Source organism: Callospermophilus lateralis, chromosome 4 (assembly GCF_048772815.1).
Source record: "Callospermophilus lateralis isolate mCalLat2 chromosome 4, mCalLat2.hap1, whole genome shotgun sequence".
Classification (NCBI taxonomy): Eukaryota; Metazoa; Chordata; class Mammalia; order Rodentia; family Sciuridae; genus Callospermophilus; species Callospermophilus lateralis.
This window is the reverse complement of record NC_135308.1, coordinates 156009552-156034386: the sequence shown is the minus strand read 5'-3', so window position 1 is coordinate 156034386 and position 24835 is coordinate 156009552. Positions and strand designations below refer to the sequence as shown.

The 24835-nt window shown below is 60.9% G+C and overlaps 1 protein-coding gene across 1 annotated transcript; it reads left to right on the top strand.

The window, feature by feature from the left end:
* Positions 1-7460: 7460 nt before the first annotated feature.
* Positions 7461-15046, top strand: Mb (myoglobin). The gene is made up of 3 exons (XM_076855102.2): positions 7461-7761; positions 12283-12505; positions 14463-15046. Exons 1-3 carry the CDS (start codon positions 7667-7669, stop codon positions 14607-14609), a joined length of 465 nt encoding a protein of 154 aa, XP_076711217.1. The 5' UTR covers positions 7461-7666; the 3' UTR covers positions 14610-15046.
* Positions 15047-24835: the final 9789 nt, after the last annotated feature.

The window sequence follows — 24835 nt, the reverse complement described above, 5'->3', positions numbered from 1 at the left end:
CCCAGCCAATCAGGACAGCGATAGCCTCGAGGAGGGGAGGTGGGCGGGGCCGGAGTGACCGGGACGCGGCTCGCGGGAACTTCTGTGGCTGGTGACAGTGTTCGCTCTCTTGGGACTGCCTGGGCTGCCCCGGCGCAGGCAGTGAGGAAGATCCTGCGAGTGTAGACGTCAGGTGTGTGCATCAGGTGTGTGCATCGTGTGTGCGTCCGTTGGACGCAAATTTTACATCCAAAGAAAAAATATGTACAACTTTCATACCTGGCTTTGCAGCCCTCAGCCACGGAGCAACCAGGCACCTTCTGAGAACTGCTGTTCGTGGGCTTGTTTTTGTGATGACGAACACAAACCTGGGTGGGATCAAACCTGGGTGGGGTCGCCTGCGCCCTGGGCTGGTGGCAGAGCCTGCGCAGAGCAGCGACTGGAGACCGGCAACTGTAAAGCGATGCTGAGAATCTGGGTCTCTAAGCACATGCAGACGGAGCGGAGGTACAGAAAAGGGCTTAAGGACAGACAGGCCTCGGCCCTGCCCCGTTAGAATCCACCCCGTCTAGGCAGCCCATCACTGCCCACGGTGTCGCCCCAAATGTCCTTAGATGGTGCAAGATCGTACTTTGAAATGTCACAGAACTAAGGAGGGCAAACAGTCAGCGATGTGATGGAACTGGCCTAGTAAAGGCCAAAGGGGGTATCTAGGTGGCCAGGTGCGATGTTCCCGGTGAGCCCCAACCCCAGCCCCCTTAGCTGCAGGAGGAACATTTTTGTAACAGACTTTGGGGGAAATGTCTCCTGCCCTGGGACTGACTTCTCTGTTCCTCATTCCCAACTGGTGCCCTCCCTGCTCACACCTCCAGGGTCTCCCTGGGAGATACCTTCAGGCAGCTGCCCCCAGGGGCTGGAGCTAGGCCTCTGTCTAATCCTACGGCTGCATTTTTACCCTTCTCCCCTCCTCTTCCACGACAGAAATACCTGTCTATACCAGGAAGCACAAACGTCTTTGTATTCCTACATGCAAGGGCTAGTTTATGCCCCTGTGGTAGAAATTGCTCGTTGTCATTGAATTTGCCTTCTTCTCTTCTTCCTAAGTAATAGAATTTTTATCTGGGGATTCGACCACACAGAAATAAGGACTCCATATCCCACCCTCCTTCACAGCAAGCTGTGGCCCTAAGATGTGCAGCAAGAGGTGGAACTACTTCTGGAAAAGTGTCCTTAAAGATAGGGGTCACAGCTGGGCGTGGTGGCACAGGCCTGCAATCCCAGCAGCCTAGGAGGCTAAGACAGAAGGATCGTGAGTTCAAAGCCAGCCTCCGCAACAGCGAGGTGCTAAGCAACTCAGTGAGACCCTGGCTCTAAATAAAATACAAAATAGGGCTGGGGGTGTGGCTCAGTGGTCGAGTGCCCTGAGTTCAATCCCTGGTACCCACTATACCCCACCCCCCCAAAAAAAAAGATAGGGAGACAACATTCTTCACCCCTTTCTCTGTTCTGCTGACTGAGTGAGGACGTGATGGCTGGAGTCATATTGGAGCAGGAGGTGGTAGCCATGTGTAGAGTCTCTGACACCGGGGTGCTTCTTACCAGAGTGGGCCACCTATCACTGGACTTCCACATGAGAGAGATGATAACACCCTCTTATTGAAAACACGCCTTGGGACTTTTGCTTGCTAGTTTGTTTTTGCAGTATTGGGATGGAACCCAAGGCCTCGTTCAAGCTAATGAAGCACTAATCTGGGTTTTCTGTCACCCACAACGAAACCCAGTCCTGACATACCAACTTCTCTGTCTGAATGCTTTGATCCTTGTGTTTAAAATGCCTGTTAGGGCTGAGGATGTGGCTCAAGTAGTAGCGCGCTCGCCTGGCATGCGTGAGGCAGTGGGTTTGATCCTCAGCACCACAGAAAAATAAAATAAAGATATTGTGTCCATCTAAAACTAAAAAAATAAATATTAAAAAAGTCTGTTAAACCAAAATTCTTGATTCTAAAAGATCTGTGAGTAAAAGGGTGTGTTGGGCTGTTCCGGGCGCCCGCCAAGCTTCCTCGGCTCCTGGCTGCAGGGCTGGATGGTGTGGGAATTACATCCGCTACTTGTCAAGGGCTAAGAGTACTGTTAGAAGGCCAATCTGGGAAAGGGAAACATAACGGTTTACACCCAACTTCCCCTGGCCCCAGATGGGATCATGCAAAGCGGGGGAAGCTTTGGGATGGGAGGATCCTCCGTAAAGGGAAGCAACTGTTGCTTCCAGATCTGTTGGGGCTAAGGGTGAGGAATGTTGACCCATGAACAGGGCCAGTGGTCCTAGTGGCCAGCCACATGGGGCTGAAGGGTTTCAACGGGCATGAACAAATGTGAAGCAGTGTATTTCTGGTTTGCCCATGACCACCAACAGATTACCTTCCCTTATCGCTCCCCCTTCATCCTCTGGCCCTGGTAACTAAATTTAGGAGATCTCAGAATTTTCCTTCTATCATAACCTTTCCTCAGTTTGCTCATAAAAAAAACTCCTATTGATTCCTCAAAACCCTGCTCAGGTCACCATTTCCCTGACGTGTTCCTTGGTAGAACTAATGATTAATTATTTCCTCCTTCACGATTTCTTGTACCTTCCACATGTGCAATTATGAAGCACTTATTGCATACCGGGACCCTCACTGAGTGCTGTAGCCGCACTCTCTGTTTTAATCCTCACTAGGCATTTGAGATGGTCATTATTTAAAAACTTCTCACTTTACAGATGAAAGAAACAAAGTCCTTGGAAAGTTAGGGTACTCTTCCAGGATCCCAGAAATAGAGAGCTTGGGACTGGGGCTGCAGCTCAGTGGCAGAGCACTCGCCTAGCGTGAGCAAGGCCCTCTTCTAACTCTCCGCTGACTGCCAACCCCACCCCCAGCCACCCTGCGGGTGTGGGGGGGCCCTGCCTGCACATCTGTCCCTCTCGCTGTCTCCTAGGGCTCAGGGCCAGGTGTTCACCTTGCTTCCCCGACACTGACCCCATAAAGCGACACCTGCCAGGTGAGCCCAGGCACGGTGGGACAGAAGAGCCCATTCGGAGCCCCCAAGTGCCTACTGGCACACAAGGTCCTTCCTGGTGGCTGTCCTCTGCCCAGTCCCTTCCCCGGGGCGCCCCCAGGGACCTGCGGGCGCCCCCCGCCCGCGCGCACTGCACACGCAGCCGCTGTCGCCTGCGCCTGCCCTTCTCCACACTGGAGAGCCCAGGGTTTTAACACCTGGGCAGGTGTAATTATTTTAACACCTGGGCAGGCAGCCCTCGTCTTCTAAGCCCGGCGCCGTGAGCCTGGAGACACCCCCCCCCCCCCCAGAGCGCTGGTGAGTCCCGCACGGTGGTGGACCCAGCGGCCCAGGTGGGCGTCCTCCTTGTGGCCACTAGGTGGCAGCAGGGCCCCCAGTTGTCGGCTACCCGGGAAAGGCCACCAAGGTCAGTGTTTGCCCACCCCCACAGGAAGCCAAGACCCTGGGGGACTCAGTACAATAAAATAAGCATTAAAAGAGCTTATTGGCTGCTCCTTTGATAGGTAGTCTCAAGGGGACGAGAGGCAAAAGGTCTGAAAATTAGGCCCCTTCCAGACTTGCAGACCGCCTGGGTTCCTCTTCGCCTTGACATTTCCTGGCTGTGTGATTTTGAACAAGGTTCTTAACCTCTCTGTGTCTCAGTTTCCTAATGTGTAAGTGGGAATTACAATGTCCCCCGTGGGGAGGCTCAGGGCCCTGGCATGCCGTGAATCCCCAGTGGGTGTTTGTGGCTTTTACACCCTGCACGCAAGGGGCTGGCAGGGCAGAAATGGCAGAGAGATGAGAAGTTGGGCCAGTGTTGAGGCCAGAGGGCAGAGAAGGTCATGGGGGGGAAGCAGGATTCCTGCGGGGGGCGCTGTTCCCCCCACAGGGACCTGGAAGGAGGGGTGCACAGAGCCCCCAGGCTGAGAGGGCCTGGGAGGGGAAGACTGTGTCCCAGGCCACACCTGTTCCCTGGGCCCAAGGAGCCCTTGTCCCTTGTCCTGCCAGCCCTCCTGCAGTAAGCCCCTGGGCCTGCGGGGGGGCCTTGCCATGCAATTGTATTTTTAGTTCCCTGCGCCCTCGGCCTCTGGAAGACACTCTCCCCACCCCCAGCCCTGGCCCCTGGCTAGCTCACAGGACAGCTGGGGAGACGGAGAAAGGACTGGTCAGTATGGGGCCTGGAGAAGAGCCACGGTGGGTGGCTCCTGGGGGTCTGGAGCAGCCCGGGGCCCTGCTGTCCTGCCGAGGGCTCCGGCAGGTCCTGCCAACTGAGTGCAGCCCTAAGCCGAGTCCTGGCCTGGCGCTGGCCCAGGAGGGTGCCCTTGCCAGGAGGCTGGGTGTGGGGTGCTGCCTGCTTGGGGAGGTTGAGCCCGGCCCAGCCTGGGAGGGAGGGGAGGGGGAGGGAGAGGGGGAGGGGGAGGCGGCCAGACCCAGGCACTGGGCTTGGCGGAGGCACTGGGTTCTTGTGCCAGAGGGAGCTGTGGCCTCCTAGAGACTGGCAGACTCAGAGGCCACCTTGACTGGACTCTCAGCCCTGGAGAGCACGGGGCCAGGCTCACACCACCCGAGGGGCTGGAGGGCTCTCTGTGCAGAGGACCAGAGACCAAAGATGGTGGACCCTCTGCCAGGACCTTTCCCTGAGCTTAGATGACACTTAAAATGACCACCACTCCAAAGGCCAGGAGCCCAGCCAAGGGGCGCCTGCCATGTTGGTGACAGCTGGTGACTTGCCTCGCCTGGTTGGTTCTCAGGGTCTGGCATGGTCAGCGTGGACAAGCAGGGTCTCAGGTGGACCTGCGGGCGCCCCGGGGCCCTCAGAGCCTGGACGAGGGGTGGCGGTGGCAGAAGGGAACGCTTTGACTCCATAGAAGGAAGCATTTTTAAGGCTTAGGTGGTGACCTGCCGTCCCCGGGAGCACCCCAGAGCTGGCGGAGGACCTGTAGGGAGAAGACTTCAGAATTTGAGGGCTTGAGGTTGACTCCACGGCGCTCAGATTTGGGGACTCACCGTGTTCTGGAATAGGAAGAGGGAAACCAGGAGGGGGACAGGCCTCGCTGTCTGTCCCAGGGACCACAGCCCCCCGCAGAGCAGCCCACCCCGGTAGCCACAGCATCCACTCTGCTGCAGCCTGAGCGGGTGGTGGCCGTGGCCTTGGCCCCCATTAGGTTAAAGGGTCAGCTCCACAGACGTGGGTTTCCAGGTGCAGCCCGCTAACGGGGGCCTGCAGGCCGGTGACAGCCTCCTGACGCGAGGAGGAGACTTTGCACACTCAGGCTGTCCCCAGACGACGGGCTGGGGTGGGAGAAGCGCCCGGACTTGGAGATGATCAGCTCGGGCAACCCACCCCTCGGGGTGCCCGCGGCTCTCAGGGGACACAGGCAGGAGGGGACAGAAAACTGCTTGACTGCTCTGGCGCTGAGGGTGTCAACCGGATCCCAGGGCTGTGGGACAGGTGGCCCCACCAGCCTCGGGCAGCCATCGCAGCCTCTTCTTTCTGGCCTCCTTTTTCAGTGACTGGAAGGACAGGCGGGGCCCCTGGGGTCCCTGTGCCACTTCTGTCTGCTCTTTCGGCGCCGCTAGGGGGACCCACTGCCAGGGAGTCTCAGCGTCTGCTGGCTCGCGGTCACCATGGTCCCCGGGAAAGGGTGCCAGACGCGCAGCCTGAGGGGTGCTGGCTCTGACCATCGGGAGTCTGCAGTGCAGTGACTAGACCCTGGGGGGCCACACCAGGGTCACCCAGAGGCAGCAGCTCATGGTCACCCTCGAGCCCTAACTGGCTGGCCGTGCAGCTCCCATTCTGAGGGGGCCTCTGACTGGCAGGGCTGAGAGGCCACAGACCCCTGTCAGGCCTCCGTCAGGGGCCAGCCCCAGCCCACCAGCTGTGACCCACAGCAGGTTTAGGGGAGAACCCTGAGGTCCTGTGCCTCAGCAGGGCCGTGCTGGGCAGGGGTCTTCAGGAGAGTTACGAGGTGGTCATCGCTGCTGACCCCTGCAGTGCACGCCCTGGACAGCCCACCTGTGCTCGCCCCTCTGAACCACAGTGGTCACAGGGGACAAGGCCGTCTGTGAAGACACGGAGAGGTGCCTGGCAAGGCCTTGGCCACCGCACATGGGTTCTGTGCCTGCTGAAGGGGTCTTATCTTATCCTGTTGTTCCCAGCATGTCACAGCCAAGGTCCGACATTTTGTGCATGGGACAGAGAGATGACAGATGACGGACAGGCAGAGAGAAGGAGGGAAGAGGGAGGGGGAGGAGGGGGAGGGAGAAGGAGGAGGAGGGAGGAGGGAGGAGGAGGGAGGAGGAAGGAAGAGGAGGGAGGAGGAGGGAGAAGAGAGGAGGGATGAGGAGGAGGGAAGAGAGAGGAGGAGGGAGGAGGGAGGAGGGAAGAAGAGGAAGGAGGAGAGGGGGAGGATGAAGGAGGAAGGAGGAAGGAGGAGGGAGGAGGGAGGAGAGGGAGGGAGGAGGGGGAGGGAGGAGGGAGGAGGAGGGAAGAGGAGGGAGGAGAGGAGGAGGGAGGGGGGAGGAGGAGGGGGAGGGGAGGAGGAGGAGGAAGGAGGAGGGAGGAGGAGGGAGGAGGAAGGAGGAGGGAGGAGGGAGGAGGGGGAGGGAGGAAGGAGGAGGGAGGAAGAGGGAGGAGGGAGGAGGAGGGGGAGGGGAGGAGGAGGGGGAGGAGGGAAGAGGAGGGAGGAGGGAGGAGGAGGAGGAGGGAGGAGGGAGGAGGAGGGAGGAGGGAGGAGGAGGGGGGTCGGTGACATATAGAGAGACGAATGGGCGGTGGTGGCTGGTGCCCGTGGGTGTGGAGGGGGTGCCCGGATGCATACTGAGTCCCTGTCCCTGCGCTGGGCTCTCTGGCAAGGCCACCAGCCGTCCTCCCACTCAGTGAACACGCGGGGCCCAGGAGCTGCGCGGGGGACGGAGCGGGGCCCCTGCCCCTCGAGACCTAAGTGGGGCCTGGCAGCCCGGCTCCCAAGGCAGCTCTGCCGCCAGCCGCCGTGTGACCAGCTTCCCCTCCAAGGGGCCTGGCCCCTGGTGGGCTCTGCGAGAGCCGGCCACTGTCACGGAGAGGCTGGGGACGGGAGCACCAGAGCCGGGCCGCGGGCAGCACCTGTGCAGGAGGCCAAGCACCCTGAGGAGGACCCGAGCGCCCGGTCGCGGGGCAGGCCTGACGCCAGGAGCCCCCGCCCGGGCCGGGACCTGCCCTGAGCTGGCTGCACACACAGCACCGGGCTCCTCCCACCTTCCTGGGTGGGCGAGGGGCATCCAGGACGTGCCCGCGGAGGCTGCCGGGGTCAGGGCAGTCCTGGGGCCAGTGGGCGCCGGTGCCCAGCTGGGGACGGACCGGGAGGGAGCGTCGGGTGTCACGGCGCTGGCAGAGGCCTGGCTGTGCCCTTCCCGCTGGCCCTTTCCACACCAGCCCTCCCCGTGGCCTGAGCTGTCCTGGCCCTGTCCACAATGGCACCTGCCCCAAAATAGCTCCCATGTGAGGCAGGAGAAGGCAGAGATTAGACCCCCGCGGAGGGGAGGGGGCGGGAGCGCGGCCGCAGCAGGGGGTATAAAAGCCCATCGGGCCGGCAGCCCCCACCCGAGCCAGGCCACAGCACCCAGGGCCACAGCACCCAGGGCCACAGCACCTGCTCCTTGTGTCTTCAGTGCCATGGGACTCAGCGACGCGGAATGGCAGCTGGTGCTGAACATCTGGGGGAAGGTGGAGACCGACCTCGCCGGCCACGGGCAGCAAGTCCTCATCAGGTAACCGGGAGGGCCCCGGGCCCCTGCGCCCCCCAGAGATCTCAGACATGGTTGAAGGTGAAGGCGGCCCTGGGTAGACCAGTTGGCTCCGGAGACAGGCGGTTTTCTCTGCCTCAAGAGTCAGGGACCCGGCTCAGGAGAGGACGAGCACCCATCCCGGGGAGGTCAGCAGCCGGGAAAGCCCTGAACCCCTCGGGGGAATCTTAGAATTATACGCAGAGCTAGCCAAGGCCCGGCACGATCTTGTCTCGCCACTTCACTTACTAAGGGGACCCAGAGGGGAAGGATGTCCCCAGAGCCACAAGCTCATTAAAGTCCATGAAATGTCAAAGCTAAGGCATGACTTCCAAGGGGAGGGATGCATACGTGGATCTGTTGCAGAGCAGCTGTGTGACCTTAGGGAAGATACTCAACCTCTCTGAGCCTCAAATTCCTCTCCTGTACAAGGGGGAGAGGTCTTAACCCCACATCACAGACTAGAGAGAGCTGAATAAGATGCTCGACCTAGGAGGCCGGGCGTGGTTCCTGTCGTGCAGTGAGTTCTAGAGATGCTGTTAGATGTTAGGGACCTTGAAAGTGCTGTGGTCACCCGTGACGTACAGTAGGTCCCCATGTGAGGGGTACTGTGGTCTCCAAGAATGTGCTGCCTTCGGCAAGGAGCTCCTCAGATACCGACCCCAAGTCCCGAGTTAGGTGAAGGGGGTGTCCTGGGGCTTGCAGCAGGACTCCCCCCCAGCCTTGACTCTAGCCCCTGTGTTCCTGGTCCCCTCCCTCGGCCACCGCCTGGTGGGCAGACCTGCTTCTCTGGCAGAAAGGGGATTGCCACCGTTTTAATCTGCAAACACTTTTCCCCTCTCAGATGACCTTTGGCCTCCCTGGGACTTGCGTCCCCTCCCACCTGCCGGGGAGCAGCCCTGCAGCAGCAAGGTTATCTGGGAGCCCTGGTGGTAGGAAGGAAGCCACTCCCCTGTGTCTGTCCCTGTCACTGGCAGCCACTGCTGGGCTGCAGCAGGCCCCACCTGAATGGCGCAATGCTCCCCACCTCTCGTCCACCCCGAGCCACCGAGTTCCTGTGTGGCCTTGGAGCACTCACTGGCCCTCTCTGGGCTCTGTTTCCCTAGTGGTTGAGTGAGGGGTTGTCTTCTGTCCTGCTCTCAGGACGCAGGGCTGGCAGGAGCCGCCGGGGAGGCGGCAGAGTGGCCCGGCCCCCCAGCAGTGACTTGGACATCTTGAAGGGGACTCGGGTGTTACGTGATCTGGAGACCTTTCCTCCCTTCCAGGGCGCATCAGAGAGGCCTGCCGGGGCCAGCGGCCAGCGGCCAGCAGCCAGGGGCAAGACACCACGCCCAGGCTGGCCCCTGGCAGGCCCCAGCGGGCGTGGCGCCCTGTCTGTCTTGGGCTGGCACCTGGCCCGCTGCCCCCGCCTCTCGGGGCTTGGGGGGCAGGGTGGGGCCTCCTGGGGGGGACGCCAACTGTCCAGGACGTTGGCCTCGGGCCCCTGGTCTCGCTCCCTGACCTTGGCAAGGTCACGCCTCTCTGGTTGCGAGCCGTAGGTGGACGGGCCTGAGCAGCAGCGGCCACGGCTTCTAGATTCAGGCTGGACGCTCACGGGAGCCCGGGGCCGGGGCCTTCAGAGGCCAGTGTCCAGCCACTCCAGCCCCGCGGCTCCGGCCCAGCCCCTCCTGCCTGCTCACTCTGAGCCCTGGGCTCCGGCCTCGACGGCCTCCGGCCTCGGTGCCTCCTCTGTCTGTTCATCTCCACGTGGCTCCATCAGGTGCTGGGGGCCCCTCGGCCACCCGCCGGCTCCCCTCCTGCTCACTTCATTTTGCATTTCTGTTGTTTAAGCCGCTGGTGGCCACTGCTACCTTACAGGGAAGGGACAGCCCGGGAGCGCCAAGCAGTCAGGGCCAGCTGAGGGCAGGCCCTAAGATTCCTGATGACGATGGCCACACGATAATGACGGGAGGCAGACAGCAAACAATTATAGAGCGCCTACTGAATGCCAGGCCAGCGGGAGGTGTGCCATATGTAGGCCTCACAACAACCTGATGAAGTCAAGGTTGTAATCACCATGTTTAACAGAGAGGTTAAGTAACTTGCCCAAAGTCACACAGCTAGTGAGATGGGGGCTGGGATTGAAGTTCAGGACCTTCAGTTCAGCCTCCCTGCTCTTAGGACTCTGCTCTCTGGCCCTGTGGTCTTGCCACGGGGAGATGGGTTCCTGCCCACTCTCTGGGTCTCCTGTTCCCGTGGAACGTGAAGGGTTTCCGTGGCTCAGCAGAGGGGGCTGATGCTAGGACCGAGGACGTGACCAGCCAGCCCGGGCTCTGGGCCACTGAGGAAGGTGCCCGGTCGCCCCTGCAGGTGGCCTCCTCGGTCAGTTTCCAAGGTGCTGCCCGGGGCTGCCGCGCTGCAGGACCCGGGGCTGATGGGGCCGGAGGCTCCGCGGTACCAGGGTGGTTTAGCAGAGCCCCGTGAGCTCTGCCCTCGCGCACCTCCCAGGAACCGCGGGCTCCTCTGTCTCTGCTGCTGAGCGGAGGGTGGAGCGTGGGAAAGGCGTTTGGAGGTTGAACGATCATCTAGACCAACTCTGCTGGCAAAGCCCAGAGAGGCTGAGTGACTTCTTCCGTGCCACACAGGACCTCCCACACAGGGCCAGGCCAGAACCTGGCTTCTGTGATTCTGTCCCCTAGACATTGGGGGACTCTCCAAATGCCCAAGACCCCTGCTGCCTCGGGCACCCATTCCTTGGCCGGCTCCTGTCCCAAGCAATCTCCCTCAGTGACCTTGAGCCTCCTCTGTGGGTGCCAAGTCTTGCATCGTCACCAGGAATCCAAGGGTCATTGTCACCAGATAATAATAGTCAGTGGCTCAGGGACCCTTGGAAGAAAGGTGCCAGAGACAAGCCGTCAGTGACGCATGTGGCTTTGGACAGGGTCCCGGGTGACGTAGGGATGTTGGTCATGGCTGTGGACAAACTGGCGCTCTGGGGGGACAGGCTCCCGGGGGAGGTGCTGCCCCCGTCCCCGTGGGGTGCAGGTGGCGTGAGCGCTGCGTGCTTGGCCGGGGGACAGTGGCGTGCACCTCTGTGCCCACGGGTGTGCCCGTGCTCACAGCAGATTGCACATCGGTGTCTTTGTGTGACACAGACAATCCCAGCCAGCCCCTCGGGCCTCCTGCGGTCTCCTCACCTGTCAAATGACCTGCCTCCCAAGGCTTTTTAATGAGATGCTATTTGCTCACACTCAGAAGACACACCCAGGCCACCCCGCGTGGGTGAGCACGATGGGAACCGGTGGGGACCCAGGGTGTGTGGGGTGTGGTCTACCTGCACCCTGGGAAGCAGACTTGGCCACCGACCCCCCTGGCAGGGTTGCCCGTACCCCAGCTCGAGCGCACAGCCTGTCCTTGGGGAGCGCTCCACGGCCCTCGGCTTCCCCGAGGCCGGGCTCCCAGGCCAGGGAGCTCCCCCCAAATCAGAAGCCACCACGCCCCACGCTGCAAGGTCAGGTTGCCGAGGCTGGACAGGAGCTGGACCAGGGTCACAGTCACCAGCTGCCCGGCCACAGGATGAAGGGGGAGCACGGTCCCTACGAAGAGGAGCTGGGGGCCGGAGCTGACCACAAGCTAAGAGCTCACTAGGGAGGAGACTCGGGCAACCAGCCGGCATCTCAGGGGGAGAAGAGGAGCTCAGAGCTCGCCCCGGGACCCTGGGACAGAGACCTCAGGGCTGGGTGCTTCCCAGGGACCACTTAGGGGGCTGCCAGGTGCCACCGAGCCTGAAACCGCAGAGGGGGGACCTTGGAGGAACAGAAGGCTCCAGATGGGAGGGGGCTGCGGGAGACGGGGCCCCCCAACATCTCGGGTGTGGCCCAGGAGAGAGGCCGGGACCCGGGCCAGCACTGGGTTGGGTCTGGGCTCCGCCACCAACCTGCCGTGGGACCCGTGCCGGTCACCTGGCTCTGTGGTCCCCGTTGTGCGGGGTGGAACGGGGCTCCCTCCGCCAGGGGAGGCCCCTCCACCCCCACCTCCTGCAGCGGGAAGCCAGAGCGGGTGGCTCAGGGCCCCTGGGGGGTCGGAGAGGGACGGGGAGGTGCGGGGAGCGGAGCCGCAGGGCCACGGAGTTGGCTCAGGAGTGGGACCCCCGGGGTCCCCAGCGTGTGTGTGACGTCACCCCACTGGGCCCCTCTCCCCAGCTGTGAAGGCCGATGACCTGGTGGCCCTGAAGGGAAACCCAGGCACGGAGCCCAGCAGGGGCCTGGCCAGAGTGGGCACTCAGCCACCAGCGCCCTGGGCAGGGCGGGCAAAGCTGGATGCAGTGCCCCGTGGCCCTGTGCTCTCTGCCCCGGGGCAGGCAGTCTCTCCCTCCATCTCCCCCTCCCTGCATGGGGAAGCAGATGCACAGAGAGGTGCAGTGAGTTGCCTGAGGTGGCACAGGTCCAAGTCTAGACTCAAGTCCGGCCCCCTGCAGGCCCCCCTGCACATGCCCACAGCTGACCCCAGCCCTCCGTGTGTCCTCAGTCTCTTTAAGGGGCACCCTGAGACCCTGGACAAGTTTGACAAGTTCAAGCACCTGAAGTCGGAGGACGAGATGAAGGCCTCCGAGGACCTGAAGAAGCACGGCACCACGGTGCTCACGGCGCTGGGCGGCATCCTCAAGAAGAAGGGGCAGCATGAGGCGGAGATCAAGCCCCTGGCCCAGTCGCACGCCACCAAGCACAAGATCCCCATCAAGTACCTGGAGGTAGGGCCGGCGGGCGGGCGGGCGGGCGGGCTCGGGGCGGCCCGTCCTGCTCCCTGGACTCGGTTCCCCTCCCCACAAGGAGGGCTGAGCCCTGAGGGTGCCGCTACCCGGACGCCCGGCCCCGCCCGCACCCCAGTCAGATGCAGGCTGGGTGCCACGTGGGGGGCAGCGGCCCCCTCAGAGACCCCGCATCCTCACAGGGAGAGAGCCCTGAGCCCTGGGCAGAGCCGCGGGTGACCTCCTGAGCTGGGCTGGGCCGAGGGCCGGCGCTGGGGTCTGGTTCTGCCTTCATGGCCAGTGCAGCAGGGGACATGGGGACGGGAGCTTGGGGACACCTGCAGACAGGTGCATGCTCTGATGGAGGACAGGCTGTGCTGACACTCGGCTGGGCCACACCTTGGAATTCTCACAAGTGACACCCTCGGGGTGGGGACTGCATTCCAGAGGTAGAGAGTTCAGACCCAGAGTGGGCCGCGCCGTCACCAGGGGTCCGGGCTCAGTCCTCCACGCTGCCATCTTTAGCCTGTAGTATCCATCCTCAAAGTGGCCTCATGGCTCAAAATGGCTGCAAGAACTCCACTCACTTTATCCATATTCCAAACAGGAAACATAAAGAGAGAAGACTTCCTTTTGAGACGTTTAAGGGATTCCGGGGTCTCATCTAACACTTCTGTAGATATCTCATTGGCCACCAGTTAGTCATGGCGTCCGCCCGGAGAGCTGGGAAACATAGTGTTCCATTACCAAGGGAGAGGGGAGAGAGAGATTGGCAGGCGAGGAGCAGTCTCGGCCCCGGGCAGGACACTTCTCACTAGGAAACTGGGGGCTCAGGGTAAGCAGCCTCCTGGGGTCCCCAGGCCCATGGGGAAAGTCAGCCGCTTCATCTGCACCCCACCCAGTGCCACTTTGTCCTGTGTCATCACTAATCTCTCTCCCCAGGGAATTTCCGCATCCAGCACCGTGAGCGGCTGGGACGACTGAGCCCCGGGGGGTGGGGGGGGGGAGGCGCTGACCAGATCTCGGGCACCCTGTCCTCCGACTTTGTCTTGAACTTGTGAAACTCAAGGTGAACTTCGCCCTGTCTCCCTGGTGCCCAAGGCGGGAGCAGCGGCCCTGTGTCTGGCCCAGGGTGTCCTCTGGGTGTGCCGCCCCCTTGGCATTTCACCCTGGGCCTGAGACAGGCGAAGAGCCAGCTGCCCTTGACCCGCCTCCCTCTGGCCCTGGCAGCCGCCAGTCCCCCCCGCCCTCCTGGTCCCCGCTGGGCTCTGCCATCCACCTGCTGGGTGACCTCAGTCTGGCCGCTTGGTTGCCTCCTATCAAATGTCACCACTCGGTGCTGGGCCAAGGGCGTGGCTGGGATCAAGCCCCGGTTCCCTGTGGAGAGAGCACAGGGCGCCCCCAGCCAGCCCAGGGCACCGCTGTCCCGTCTCCTGGGGGTGGGGGGCACTGATGTCAGCCCCCCAGGACAGGGTCCCTGGGGCCGGGCGGACGAGGCCCGGGTCCATCCCAGCAGCAGGAAAGATAAAGAAGGAAAACTGGGGCCTTAGAGCAACAGCCACCGCAGGCCACCAAGAGCCAAAGTGGACTGGGCACAGCGGGAAGTCGTGCCCCCTGGGTTCCACGGCTGCCACCTGGGTGACATCTGAAGCCGAGGCCTGGCCTTTCCTGCCGGCCATGGAGGTGCCCGGCCCTGGCCTGTGGCAGTGGGGAGCAAAACGCCAACCGCCCCTTCCTGGCTCCGACCGACAGGTGGCTGCGCCCCCCCAGGCCTCGGTCTCCCCCGCTGTGATGCGGTGGTGGTGGCACCTGTCTCCTGGTGGCCGTGACACTCCTGGTGGTCATCCAGGATCGTGCCTGTGCACAGCGAGGGCTGGGGAGCGGCCTGGAGTAAGGGGAGCCGCGATGCCGCCTGGGCCCGGCCACCCGATGACCAGCACTCCCCTCGTCCTCCCCACAGTTCATCTCGGAAGCCATCATCGAGGTCCTGAAGAACAAGCACTCCGGGGACTTCAATGAAGCGGCCCAGGGCGCCATGCGCAAGGCGCTGGAGCTGTTCCGGAACGACATCGCGGCCAAGTACAAGGAGCTGGGGTTCCAGGGCTGAGCCCCGAGGCGGCCTGGGGTCCCGGGGCAGGGTGGGCACCGAGGGCCCTAGTGGCCGAGTGGGTGTGTGTGTGGTGTGTCCGCTTGCTTAGGGGAGGTGGCCGGGGGGCGGCCGGTGGGCGCCCCAGAGGAGTGTCACCGCCCTGGGAACCGGCCATCATGGCCTGCTGACCGCCGCCGCTGGGCTGGGGGGCCTCATGTCTCTCTGGCCAGATCCCACCGCACCTCCCTCCGCCCCCAGCCGCCTCTCCTCCCTCCCCTGAACCCCAGAGCCAGCCATCAGCTCCCCCGCTGCCTGGATTCTCTGACCCCTCACCTGCAGATGTCCCTTTGTGAGGGGGAAGCCCGGGCAGTGGGGGCGGCCAGGTTCCTGGGCACGCGTTGCCTCCGGGATCGGGGTGACCCTCCTGGTTTTAATAAAACACTTGCAGCCTCTCAGTCTGTGCCTGGCCTTGGTCCGTCCCAGAGTGAGGGAAGCGCCCACCCGCAGCCCAGAGGAGATGAGGAGGTAACCCTGCAACTGCGACCTTGCGGGGGAGGGACCGGGAGGGACAGGCGGCCCCGGGAGTTGCAGGGAGGACCTCAGCCTGAGCCTGGGGGCTGGGTCCGGAGCCGGCATCCAGCAGCCGTGACCTTGGCAATGCAGGGTCAGCGTCCAGGGCACGGGCTGTGGGAATGGCGAGAGCAAAGGGGACAAGGGAGGAGATGGTCACTGTGGCCACAGCTTCAGCAACATGATAAGGTCACCAGCCAGTGAGTGGCAGAGCTGTCGGGGAGGCCGCAGCCTGGCCGGCGGCAGGGACTCTGGCCCAGGGCCCAGCAAGGCGGCCAGCAGTGGCAGGCGCTGACCTTCTGGTCAGAGAGAAAAGACAGACCCGTGGGGAGCAAGTCGCAAGCGCAGGCCAGGGGACAAATCCTCGTCCACCAGCCCCGAGGGTGCGGGCAGCAAGGGGGCACCCCTGTGGGGACCGGATGTTGACCTGGGGCGAGGGCGGGGCACAGGCCAGGGGCTGGACCCTGAGCCAGTGCCTGAGCCCAGGACCCTGACACCACCACCTTTGGTGTCATCGGTGGACAGCTCAAGTGCTGAGCTCTGTCCCTCTCCAGAGGGTCCCAGCATGATGACCTCGTGCCCCCCCCCCAGTGTCTGCCTCGATGGGCCCCAACCTCAGGCCAGCCAGAGCTCAGGCCACTGAGCAGGGCCCACTGAGGGCTGGCGTGGACACCTGGAGCCCCGCACAGCCATTCACCAGGCCCTGGACAGCAGCCTCAGAGGGGCCGCTCGCTTCCTGCTGCTGCGGGCTTGGGGCACCTTCTGCCCTGGAGGAGCGGGGGAGAGGCCGGGGGTCTTGCTCCTGAGACCTGGAGGACAATCCACACTCTGTAGAGCAATCTGATTGACGGCTCGGATGTGGTCAGTGCAGGGACCGGAAGGTGAACATGCCCGTCCCCGCCGCCAGGGCTGGGCAGAATCAGGGCTGCGGGGAGCCCCAGCCGCTGGTCCTCCTTCAGCGAGTATTTGCCAAATTCTACAGGTAGAAAAACATGAGCAGGGCTGCCCTGTAAGGTTGTGTGGGTTGTGCACTCCATCTCCAAGCCTGGCCAAGGGATGCAGAACCTCTGGGGATTGGAGCAGGGCAGAGCCTCTTTCCCTGGGAACCACGACCATCTGCACTTTTCCTCTTTGGCTCTCTTCTGACAGTTCCAGAGAAACCTTTTCAACCTCCATATTTCCTGCAAAACCCTGGGGCCACATGTTCCTCCTGGAGCTCTTGGGCCCTGAGCTTTAGATCCACAGATTCAGGCAGGAGACGCAGGTTATTTTTGTTTTGTATTCAGCTGTCACATCTTCCCCTGGGCGTTAGGCAATGAGATCCATTTTCTGGAAAATAGGAGTCAAAGGGGAAGGAAGAGGGTTAGCTCTCAGAGACCCTGGGGGACAGAGGCTGGGGTTTTGGAAACCACCCTGCGGCGTCCACTCTGCGTCCACTCTGCGTTAGCTGAGCAAACAGCTTTTAAGCAAATACCACACCCCAGGCCGCGACTGGGCCCAGGCCACATGCCCTCTGCCCTCAGGAAGCTTCCAGATTTGGGAAGGAGAGGGAAAGAGCCCACCTGGGCCTGGCGGGGACTCTGACAGGCAGGAGGAGAGTTTGGGGCGCAGGGAGCCGTGGAAGGGGGAGCGCACGGCTTCACTCCTGGCACACGGGTGCCTTCCTGGAACACGTGTTTGCCTTGCCCCGCGGCGGGCCAGGCCCTGGGGACCCAGGATTGAGAGGAAAGTGAGGAACCAGGAGATGGTGAGCGAGACAGGAAAGGCGGAGACCAGGCAGAGCACACGGAGCTCCTCTGTCAGAGCCGACAGATCAAGGCCCCCTCTCCCCAGACGGAGAGAGGCACCCGGGCTGGGGCTCGGGCTTCTAGGGGGCAGCCTCAGGGATCAGAGCCAGGGGGTCCTGATGCGGGTGGTCAGGGTGGGGTTGGTGGAGGGGGTGGGGAGCCTTTCTCAGAAAGGCCCTGGGGGGGGGGGGAAGCGGAACTTTCTCTTAAGATGGCATCTGTCACTTAAGATGGCCGTCCAGATGCTGAGCAGGGACCTCACATTCCCCGCTTTTTGTTTGTTATTGGGCCCCTTAAGGGACAGGGGCGTAGATCAATCTTCTGTAGCTTCTTCCTGCTGGGGAGGGGCGGCGTCTGGACCCTTGTCAGGGGCGCGGGTGTCACTGAGGCGGTGGTGAGGGTCGGGAGGTGCCGGGGATGCTGACTCCCAGGGCGAGGTGACAGAAGCTGGTCCACGGTTTGGTTTCAGAGCTTTGAATCTGGCCTTGAGTAAATCTAGTGACCGGGGCAGGACCAGCCGAAGGCCTGTGGCGAGGAGAGGCCAGGAAGGAAGTGCCCCTGCAGGGGGTCCTCCAGTCCCGGGGCAGGGGAAGCGCGAGGCCCGAGGAGATGGGAGGTAAAGGGCATTAGGAGTCGAGGTTCCCTTGGTGGAGAGGAATCCTCGCTCCTTCCAAACAGCAGAGTGGGGGGAAGTGTGGGGACAGGTGTTCAGAGTCCGGGTAGAGGTGGAGGGGGGCTCCCTTTGCCACAGTGAAGGCCCTGATGAGGGCGGCCCCTGCAGCCTGCTGAGTGGACGTGTCACGGGGAGGGAGCCGCTTCCCCAGCCGAGGTCGGAGACCCCACAAAGTCCCTCCTGAAGGAAGGAGGGACTGTGGACCATGTGGCCTGGAGCAGGGCCCTTCCTTTGTGGGCGACGGAGTCTCAATGAGGAATGGGTGAGGGGAGGAGAGGGGAAGGGTCCTGAGGAGCGGGAGGAGGCAGCAGGGTTCAAAGGTGGAGAGTCAGGCTGGACCTTCCACCAGGGACACCTGTAGAGACACAGGTGACAGGGGGTGAGGAACGTAAGCCCCTGTGGGTGGGGAGTTCCTGGGTGACGGGCAGCAGGGTGGTGTGAGAAGTACGAGGTCCCGGAAGGAACGTGGGGAGAAGGGCGTAAGGATCGGTCACCGCGGGACGGATTGGGCCGGCCACAGAGTTGGTGGAACAGGTCTTGGACCAAGCACGAGGAACCACTGGCTTTTTTACTGCCGAGATGGGGGTGTTGTAGGGGACGAGTAGGTCTAGGGGACCCTTTCACAGGGTCTTGGATGATGGCGGGTTTTGTGACTGGGCAGAAAAGGGAGGGGGCCTTTGAGACGATGTGAATGGGCTGTGGTGTGAGGCGGTGGAAGGACTTGGAACATCCCGGAAGGGGTAATGGGGAGGCACTGGCGGATGGAATAGGGGGTGGCCCTAAGGTCAGGGAGAGGAGCAGGGGAGCGGCAGGCGAGTCTGGATGGAAGCCTATGTGAGGGAGAAGGAAAGCGTAGCCCCAACTTTGTGAGGATGTCCCTTCCCATAAGGGGACAGGGCACTGTGGAATGACCAAAAAGGAGTGGGTGACACTAGACAGTCGAAGGCACAAACAAGGCCAGGTGTCTGCATGGGCTGGTGAGGTTTGCCCTCTAGCCCACAATAGAGGTGACAGAACCAGTGGCAGGTCCCCAGATCTCCTGAGGACTGAGTCTGCAGCCCGGTGTCCAGAGGAAGGAGACAGGCCACCTGGAATACGCAGAGTCACCCCGGTTCCCACGGAGTGAAGGGAACCTGGCCTCGTCAGTCCTCTGTGCCAGTCCTAGGAGTCAGAGAGGGTAGCCACAAGGGCCGGATGGCCAGGGGCCACTGTGGGCTCAGGGACAGTCAACAGCCCAGTGTCCCTCCTGATGGCATCTAGGATACGGGCCCAGAGGCACGTGAGGCTTGGGACATGTACGATCCCAGTGACTCCTGGGACCACATTTAAAACAGGGTCTGGGCAGCCCCCAGGGACCCTCCCACAGGCCGGTGGACCAGGGGCAGATGCTGAGGCCGACGGACGGCTTGAGCGAGCACCTGGTATTTCTGCTTCCGGGCCTTCTGGTCTCTCCGTCACACACCTTAGAGGCCACTCTGTCGGAATGGGAAAAAGGTGCGACGGATGCAGTTGGGAGGGTAGAAATAAAGAATGTCCACACACTTCGGCCCTTTTCAATGCTTTATTCACTCAGATCACCCCATACAGTTTCACTCTGTAGGTTCTTAACCAAGAAAATGATAATCCTAAATGCTGGGCCCTGCGACCCCATCATCAATCCACAGCGAATTCCCACACTTACTCACGACAGGCTCCTGACCGACACTCCCTCCGGGTGATAAGCTCAAGTGCCAGATCCAAAGTCTCACGCCTTGGGCTCTAAGTCCAGCAGGCGCCCACTCACTCAGCCCACGGAGATCAGGTCAGGAGCCAAGGCAGCTTCTCCTGGGGTGGAGCTGGCGGCCAGTTGGTGGAGGAGACGGTCTTAGGGAGAAGTCGCGGCTCTCACCAGGGTCAAGAGGTGGCTGTAGAGTTTGACAGTGGTGAGGACAACGCAGAGGACCAGGCAGATGAGAAGAGCTGGGGTGTCAGCCCAGGCCCTCACCAGGCTCTCAGGTGAGGGCACCTGTGTCGGCGCTGAGTGTCTGCTCACTTGCTCCATCATTTATGCTAAATTTGGGGGTTTCTGACCCCGCTTTCAGTCCCTATCAGCTACTACTGGATTTCTCAGTGACGTCATTTGTCCTGAGGTTAAAGCCTCTGGTCTGGTGGTCCCCACCCTGATTTTCTTGCTTCTCGCTCTTCTTATGGGGCGAGGGCAGCCTGCCAGAGGGTTCACCCTGAGCTTTTCAGGGTGGGCAGAAGTGACGTGTTTGTGCCGAGGGCCACACTGGGGGGCTCTGTGGCTGTGCCTGGGGAGACTGCAGGTCTGACTGGAGCTTTAACATGGAGCTGCTTAGGCTCAGGCCCAAGGCCATCCTTGCCCTCTCCCAGAACCTCAGCTTGGGGAGTTGGGGGCCCCTCTCGAGGTGCCTGAGTTTGGCCTTAACAACAGGGAGATCCTAGGAGACAACGTAGGTCATTAGTGGTGGTCTCCCGTCTGGACTCTGGGGTCCAGGTTAGTTACTGTAATAAAGCCTTGGTCAGCAGATTAAAAATGCTGAAGGGTTTTCATTCTTTTCTTGGAAGATTTCCTGGAGCCTTTCATCACTGATAGCCCATGGGCCGCCTTTCCAAGTCCCGCCGTGAGGCAAGTAAGGAATTGGTTTCTACCAGTTACTCCTCCAGGAGAATTATAATCCCAGTGGGGGTCAGGGACTGCCTCAGTGCCCATCAGGTGGGCAGGGGAGGTCTGATGTACCCATCAGCAGGATCCCTAGCTTGCTCCCAAACTCGCCTGCGCTCCTCGGACAGGAGGGTGTCACGGTCACAGGGACATGGTGGGGGGTCAGATCCTGTGACTGGGTCAGATACTGAATCGCTTTGATCTACGTGGTGGGGCTTGGAGTGTAGGACCCAGGCCGCTTTTCTAGCTGTGAGAGATCGGACAAAGAGAAAGGCACAGGAACCCGGATGACCCCTACCCCAGCCACCTGCGTTCAGGACACAGAGATGCGGGTGGGGCAGCGGCAGCCCGTGCGTGTGTGGCAGGAGGAGAGAAGGGACTAGGGGCCGAGGGGACAGTCACTGTGGTGGCTTCACTGGAAAGAGAACTGTGGTGTCGGGGCTCATCCCTGGGTCCGAGGGCGAGGAGCCCTGGGTGGGTCTCTGCCCCTTTGGAAGCAGGCGCAGGGGAGGTGAGAGCTGGGAGGACTCGGGTGGGAGAGCGGGGGCTGCAGGGAAGGGCTTAGAACGAGAGAGGAGAAGCCTGGACCAGGACCTCTCTTTCCCTTTTCCTGAACGCTCCCAATAGGTGAAAGGATCCCTGACAGGATGGGACCTAGAGTGCCGTTAAGTGGCCATTTAGAGTCCAGAGGATATTGAGGCCAGACCTGGTCGCACAAGCGGATAAGTTTTGGGGGCTTTAGGTCCAGGGTGAGAGAGCTCAAAACCCAGGACCCAAATCAAAGCCCACCTATGGACCCAGTGGACAGTAGGGACCAGCCGGGCTGTGAAGGCTGAGACTGGGGGTGCCCCCGAACACACGGTAACCCCGGAAGTGTCAGACGGTCAACGGTCACTTCCCAGGACCCGTAGGTCTTTTAGGTCAACCAGAGGCAGGGGTCTTACCTGGAATGTCCAGTGGTGGGTGCAGAGAGGGCCATCGGCAGAGTGGAAGGCCTGGTCCCCTGATGGAGTCCAGATCGGGGCCCAGGGACGCTCGGTGGCCCTTGAGGAGGGGAGCGGGCACATCGGGAACCTGATCCAGTTTTAGCACCAATGAAGGGAAAGCGAGGAACCGGGAGACGGCGAGCGAGAAAGGAAAGACGGAGACCAGGCAGAGCCACACAGAGCTCCTCTGTCAGAGCTGACAGATCAAGGCCACCTCTCCCCAGACGGGGAGGCACCGCGGGCTGGGGGCTGGGGACTTCTAGGGGCAGGCTCAGGGATCAGAGCCGGGTGGGTCCTAAAGCCGGTGGTTAAGTGGGGTTGGTGGAGGGGGTGGGGAGCCTTTCTCAGAAAGGACCTCGGGGGGGGGAAAGCGGAACTTTCTCTTAAGTTGGCATCTGTCACTTAAGATGGCCACCCAGATGCTAAGCAAGGACCTTACAAGGATGAAGAGCTAGCTTCCACCCTGCCTGAGGGAACCCCCTGGTGCAGGCCGTGGAGCAAGGAGATGGGTGGGTTTTGAGAAGTGTGGGAGGCGGGAGCCACGGCAGGGGCCTTCTGTGACTGTAACAAATACCCCAAATGATCAATTTACAAAGAGGAAAGGTTTGCTTTGGCTCCCGGTTTAGGAGGTTTCAGTCCCTGTCCGACTGGGGGCACTGCTTCGGGCCTGTGGGGAGGAGGAGCATGTGGCAGGGAACGCCTGTCCACCTCAGGGCCAGGAACGAAAGGGGAGAGAGGAGCTCAGCGCCCACAGTCCCCTTCAAGGGCACGGCCCCAAGGACCTGGAGATCTTCCCCCAGGACCCAGCTCTTCAAGGGACACGGCCTCCCAGCCACCAGGCTGAGGACCAAGCCAGCACTGACAGGCCTTCGGGGGACCTGTTAGCATTTTGTCACAGCCATCAAATGCCCAACAAGAGCAACTTAGAGGAGGGAGGTTCTGGGTTCACGGTTTCGAGGTTCGGCCCCCAGTGGGCCGACTCCATTGCTCTGGGCAGGTGGCGGAGCATCCTGGCGGAAGGGCCTGGCAGAGAAGGGCTGCTCCGTCAAGGTGGCCCACCTCCTCCCGCCACGCCCGACCCCCTGCCGTCGCCCCAGGTCCCATCAAGGAGGATGGACCAGCTAGGTCACGGCGCTCGCCCTCTGGCCACTTCACCTGTGAGCACTCCTGCGCTGACACAGGAGCTTTCTGGGGACACCTTACATTCAAACCGTAGCAGGATTCTCCAGAGAAACGGCACCAACAGGACACACAGGAACACACACTTTTGTTTTTATTTTATTTATTTTTTATTTTAATTTTTTTTTTAAAGAGAGAGAGAGAATTTTAATATTTATTTTTTAGTTTTTGGCGGACACAATATCTTTGTTGGTATGTGGTGCTGAGGATCGAACCCGGGCCGCACGCATGCCAGGCGAGCGCGCTACCGCTTGAGCCACACGCTTTTGTTTTTAAATGTGTGGTTTTTTTTTTTTTTTTTTTTTTCCAGAATTATCAGGGCTGTAGGAATGGGCTGCTTTTCACAGTATCCAGCCGCTGTCCTTCCAGAATGGAAATCCTCAGCCCAGTTTATAGCGATGGACTTTTCTGCTTATTTGTTTATTTATTTTGTACTGGGAATTGAACCCGAGGGCACTCACCCCCTGAGCCACGTCCCCAGCCCTTTTTATATTTTATTTGGAGACGGGTCTTGCTGAGTTGCTTAGGGCCTGCTGAGTTGCTGGGACTGCCCTTGAACTTGTGATCTTCCTGCCTCGGCCTCCAGAGCTGGGCTGCTTCACTGGTTTTTATTCGGCATTTTCTGTTCTCGCTTTGTCTCCCCCTGGTGGCCGGAGTGAGCAAGGTCCCCCACTTGCCCATCTTGTCCCTAGCCCAAGGCCAGCTCCAGTGGGCCGTGTTATGTGGGAGATGCTCTAGCGTACTACATACATGGACATACCATGACCTTGGGGACTACGGGTGCTTTTTAAAATTATGGCTCCGAGGGCCCCCAGGACCCTGGTTCTGAACGTTTGATTCCTGAAGCGGAGCTCCGCGCCTGTGGAGCATGCTGGTGCCCAGGGGTCCTCATGTGAGGTGACCCTGTGAGTTCACCACATGAGGGGACACCAGGTGTGGTGAATTCAGCTCCTGTCCATGTCACCTGATGCCTTGAAGTCCCTGTGAGCCTGCGACTGGGACTCTGGGGTGGAGCTGGCAGAGGGCTGGAGAGGAGCAAGGCCAGCCAGGAGCTGGCGCCACCTGGGCCAGCCTCCGTGACAAACGTGAAGAGCTGATAAACCCCGGATGACTCCCTGCAGCTCCTGACTTGGCAGAACCTCGCTGAGCAGAGCTGGGATCGGTGACCTCAAAAACCGGCAGGCCACCCTGGTAAGCCTGGCCCGCGCGCGTCTGCACCTTCCTGGCGATTTGGATGCCGTCTCTCTCGTGTCTCATTCCGTTCTCTCCATCGCTGTCTCTCTCTCACATTCCTTTTGTGCCCCCTGACAAGAGTCTCAGAAACTGACACAAACTGCAAGAGGCCACAAAACCTTCACCTTTGATGCGCATGAAGCCAGCCGCCTTCGTGTGACCACGGTTAACCCAAACGCGAAACCTCGCGGGGCCGGCACTCCGAACAGAAACAGAGTCCCAGCCCTGTGCGTGCACATTCCAAAGATCCTGCCTTGGCTGAGGACTCCTCCACTCGCAGGAGGGTCTTGTTGGAAGCAGGTCTCCAGGGGCTGGTCAGGGGGGCTTTCCCAGGGGCCACAGGGCGGTGGGTGGAAAGCTGAGCTTTAATGATTTATCAGGAGTCAAAGCACCTTGCAGGGTAGAAGGGCCACCCTTCACCACCCAGGAGTGCAGAGGTGATTCTGTCGGCCTTGTGGATTATGAAGGGGGATTATTAGGAGCTTAAGGTTTTCAGCACTGGGAACTTGGCGTGGAGCCGGCGGGATGGAGGGGAGGAGGGGCTGGGTCACCCGCATCCGCTGGGGCAGGTTCACTTCTGTGTGTGCGGAGGCTGAGCCTGGGATTCCCTGAGAAGTCAGCCAACGGGGTGAATCTGTTGGGAAGGATTTGCTTCAACTATGGGCCTGGTGAATCTGTTGGGGCTCAAATTGTCCCCTGTGGGGGGTGTGGGATACTCACGGGAGCATTGTTCAATGATGCGAATCGGATGCTTCATGGGGGAGGGGCAGCCAGGGATGAGGAGGGCACCGCGTACCCCACACCTTTCCTGTACTCGGACTTGCTTATTCGGTTGACAGCCCTGGTAGCTAATTTAATGTGTCAGTTTGGTCAGGCTCCAACTGTGTGGTCAAACACCAAAATAGACATGGAGACCAAAGGTACAGAATCGAGGACACAGAGACAAACCACATAAATATGGTGATCAGCATACTATAGTGACATAGCCACATCAGTGTTTATAGCAGCTCAATTCACCATAGCTAGACTATGGAACCAACCGAGGTGTCCCTCAATAGATGAATGGATACAGAAAATGTGGTACATATATTCAATGGAATATTACTCAACTTTAAAGAAGAGTAAAATTATGGAATTTACCAGTAGATGGT

Bases quoted from the DNA above. Each gene is read 5' to 3' on its own strand.
- Mb (XM_076855102.2), top strand. From the start codon at position 7,667: ATGGGACTCAGCGACGCGGAATGGCAGCTGGTGCTGAACATCTGGGGG. The intron at 7,762-12,282 runs GTAACCGGGAGG...GTGTGTCCTCAG, and splicing joins GGGCAGCAAGTCCTCATCAG to TCTCTTTAAGGGGCACCCTG. The intron at 12,506-14,462 runs GTAGGGCCGGCG...TCCTCCCCACAG, and splicing joins TCCCCATCAAGTACCTGGAG to TTCATCTCGGAAGCCATCAT.